General features: G+C 44.9%; 1 protein-coding gene across 1 annotated transcript; it reads left to right on the forward strand.

The window, feature by feature from the left end:
* Positions 1-90: 90 nt before the first annotated feature.
* On the forward strand, positions 91-357 carry PADG_12008 (uncharacterized protein; the record flags this gene model as incomplete). The annotated part of the gene is made up of 2 exons (XM_010763296.1): positions 91-184; positions 221-357. 2 exons carry the CDS (start codon positions 91-93, stop codon positions 355-357), a joined length of 231 nt encoding a protein of 76 aa, XP_010761598.1.
* Positions 358-3,279: the final 2,922 nt, after the last annotated feature.

The raw sequence follows: 3,279 nt of genomic DNA on the forward strand, positions 1-3,279 counted from the left end.
GGGGGGGTTTGGTTTGGAACTTGGGACCGGAGCTCAATGTTCGTTGGGAGGAGGAGGTTGAGATCTTCCCCAGCAGAGGAGGCTCATAAAATGGCAAGCGTCGCTGTTTCAAGCAGCAAGCAAACCACTGCGGGCACTGGCAGGCAGCCAGACAAACCAACGGACAACAACCAACCCGACAGCGGTACGGCTGGCTCCCCATAGGTGCCAAGTGAATCAGGGGTTGTCAATCAGGACCTATGGGAAGACGCGCAGCAGATCCTAGCCACAGGAACGAGTAGCCACCTCACCTGCCAGAAGCCGCGCCTCTGCCCAGTACCTGAACCTGTCCCACTCGGTGACACCCACCCCGCTTAGATTGTTCTCAGTTCAAAACAGGAACTTCCAAGGTTGGCCTGCTACGCTGGGTTTGGAGGCCAGTTTCTGGTATCCAAGGTACCTAGTTATCCAACTCACTTACATACTAACCAATTAACTCTGTATTATTGTAGGGAGGTGGAGGGACGAGAAGACAGACTCTGTCCTTGTACAACCACTTGAATATCCCAGGGTCACTCTACGGAGTGCTTTATGGAGTACGGAGACGCATGTAACTAGTTATTATATATATTGCATGCCATTTAATTGTCCGTCCTCCCCTCTCCAAGACACATTTCTATAACCAACCCAATCCTCCTTTCCCTCTGCCTTTCAAAACCCGGATGCCCTTCGACCCTGCTAACAAATTAACATCTAACTAATGAACAGCTAATCTCTTCTCCCTTTAACACGCATATCACCTTGCATATTTATTGGTCTCCAGTCCTCTAGGCAGCTCCCTCCTCGAGCAAGTCTTCCCTGAACCCACGTCTTGCAAGGTGACAAAACTGATTCTTTCAGATCAGATAATTTCCGGCGGTCTTTAGGCCAAAAATGGTTATACGGGGTAGCTATGGGCTGTGGCTGCTATCCTATAGTTATATTCTGACACTCACAAAAAGAAGTGTATGGGTTTTATTTCATTTTACGACCCACACTCATGATGGGGTTTATCGTTGTGTTGCAGCATTGCCAGCACCCGTCTCGGACTGTGCACCCATCCATCCCATTCCAGCATACTACGGTAACCGGTACATAGGATTGGATGCAGGGATATGGATTGGGGATAGTTACACTACAAATTACTTGCGTACTTTTACCAGGAATGGAGGGTTACTCCTCTGACATCCATTTCTCCCCCAATTTCAGCCCTGTCCGCAACTGGATGCCCCCTAATATCATGAGTATATATATCCATCGATGGATCTCCTGGTGCAAACCTGGAAGGATCTTTCACCCTGCCGAACTTCTTCATCTTTGCGCTACTACTCTATCTCCCTTTATCTTTACCCACCCCCCTGTCAACCACGTTTTGTTCGTGGCACAAAAAAAAAAAAAAAAAAAAAGTAAAATTAAGGGTCAAAAAGAAAAGAAAAAAGAAAAGAAAAGAAAATAAAATAAAAGAAAAGAAAAGAAAAGAAAAGAAAAGAAAAGAAAATAAAAGAAAAGAAAAGAAAAGAAAAGAAAAGAAAAGAAAAGAGATGTTGCTTATTATGGGCAAAGATGGACAAGTAGCTTTATGCTCTATAACCTCACATGCCATTTGATAGCAACCCTTTGCAAAATGTATATTGTGAATGGTCTCATCTTCTTTTCTTAGTATTCACTATTCTCTCCTCTCTCCTATGTGATAACAATTACTCTTCTCAAAGCACTGAAGTTCCTGAGCTCCTATTGTTCTTAAGATGCCCGATCCCTACCCCCTTTTTATGAATAGTATCAACGTTCGGACCATATAGATATAGTTAAATCTTATAACCCTCTTTGGTGTCTTGGTGACAAAAACTGGAAAAGGACACTGCAGAAGTATCCTAACAGGATCATCTCATGGAGGTATGAAGAGATGATATTCTCCATTCCCCATGCTCCTTTGTTACGTGGGAGACTCGCAGTCCCGGAAAGGGAGCGGAGCAGTGAGAGGAAAGTAACAAACTTCCGAAGATTTCTAGGTCACAATATAACATAACAATACTGATATATGTATATGAATTAAGTTATGGCGTATCAGAAATTGGGTCTGGCTATGGATTTTGAATTCTGGTTTACTTGTGTAGAAGTCTTGGAAAGTCCATGTGAAGACTTGATTGCTTCATTCCCACTAAATCACTCTGTTCTTCTTTGGCAGCTGGTCGATTTTCGATTGAATTTGAATAAATTATGTACACCTACAGATGTGAAATACAATCTCTCTCTATCCCCTTCGCGATCCCTAGATTGCTGAGAATCCCCATGGGTTGAGAGTTGTCCCCGCCCATCCACATTATCCACGCCCAGTTACATAGCGACTAATAGGCGCAGCAACCCCCAAAAATCGAACGGCCAATAACATCAAATACAGGCGCTAAACAAACGCCTCCACGCGCCTAACTCCCAACTCGGTAATCCGCAACAACTTATAAGACACCCAATAATAAAACAGAAATACATACAGACAGACATTAACAGAGGGCATTTTCTCTTCACGCCACCAAGGAGAACACGCCACCCAAGGAGAAACCTTTTGCTAACCTTCCTCCGTCCCCAAACCGCTATATCTATCCCCCGCTACCGCGATACCGTCTGCACCACACATCCCCCCTCCCTTTCACGAGGGCCATGAACCCTCACATCTCAGTGCCCCGGCAACATGCCGGCCCAGCAAACTTTGGCAGCACGGTTTCCCGGCGGGAATCGACGATACGAATGCCTAGGTTTTTTCGGAGGTGAGAAAAACCCTTCTGTTCCTTGTAGTCGATTGCTTTTCGTCTGTTCCAACCCTTGGCTTTTATGCAGTGGTTCTGTTCTGCTCCTCGGAGTAAACCAGAATTCTATGCTCGAAAGAAAAAGAAATCTTCTGGCTCTTTTGCAGGCGGATGGTGTATTCCGTTCGGGAATTATTTTGCTGATCTGACGGTGTGCATGTTATGTGAAATATCAACACATACAGGCTGTTCAAGTTCCCGCAGATGGACTTTGAGATGGCGATATGGGAAATGACGTCGCTACTTGTTGCGCCGAAGAAAGTGTTCAAGTCCATGTATTATCATGTTAGTGATATCACTTTTTATATAGATATACACTTCATTTTATTTTCCGAAACCGCATCAACAAAATTCTCTAAAGCTTACAAAAGGGCTAACATCCCGCAGAAACGTAACTACAACCTCCTCAACCCAAACCGAATCCGAATCGCATCAACTTCCACCCCCCCCCAACCCCCCA

Source organism: Paracoccidioides brasiliensis, assembly GCF_000150735.1.
Source record: "Paracoccidioides brasiliensis Pb18 unplaced genomic scaffold supercont2.7, whole genome shotgun sequence".
Lineage (NCBI taxonomy): Eukaryota > Fungi > Ascomycota > Eurotiomycetes > Onygenales > Ajellomycetaceae > Paracoccidioides > Paracoccidioides brasiliensis.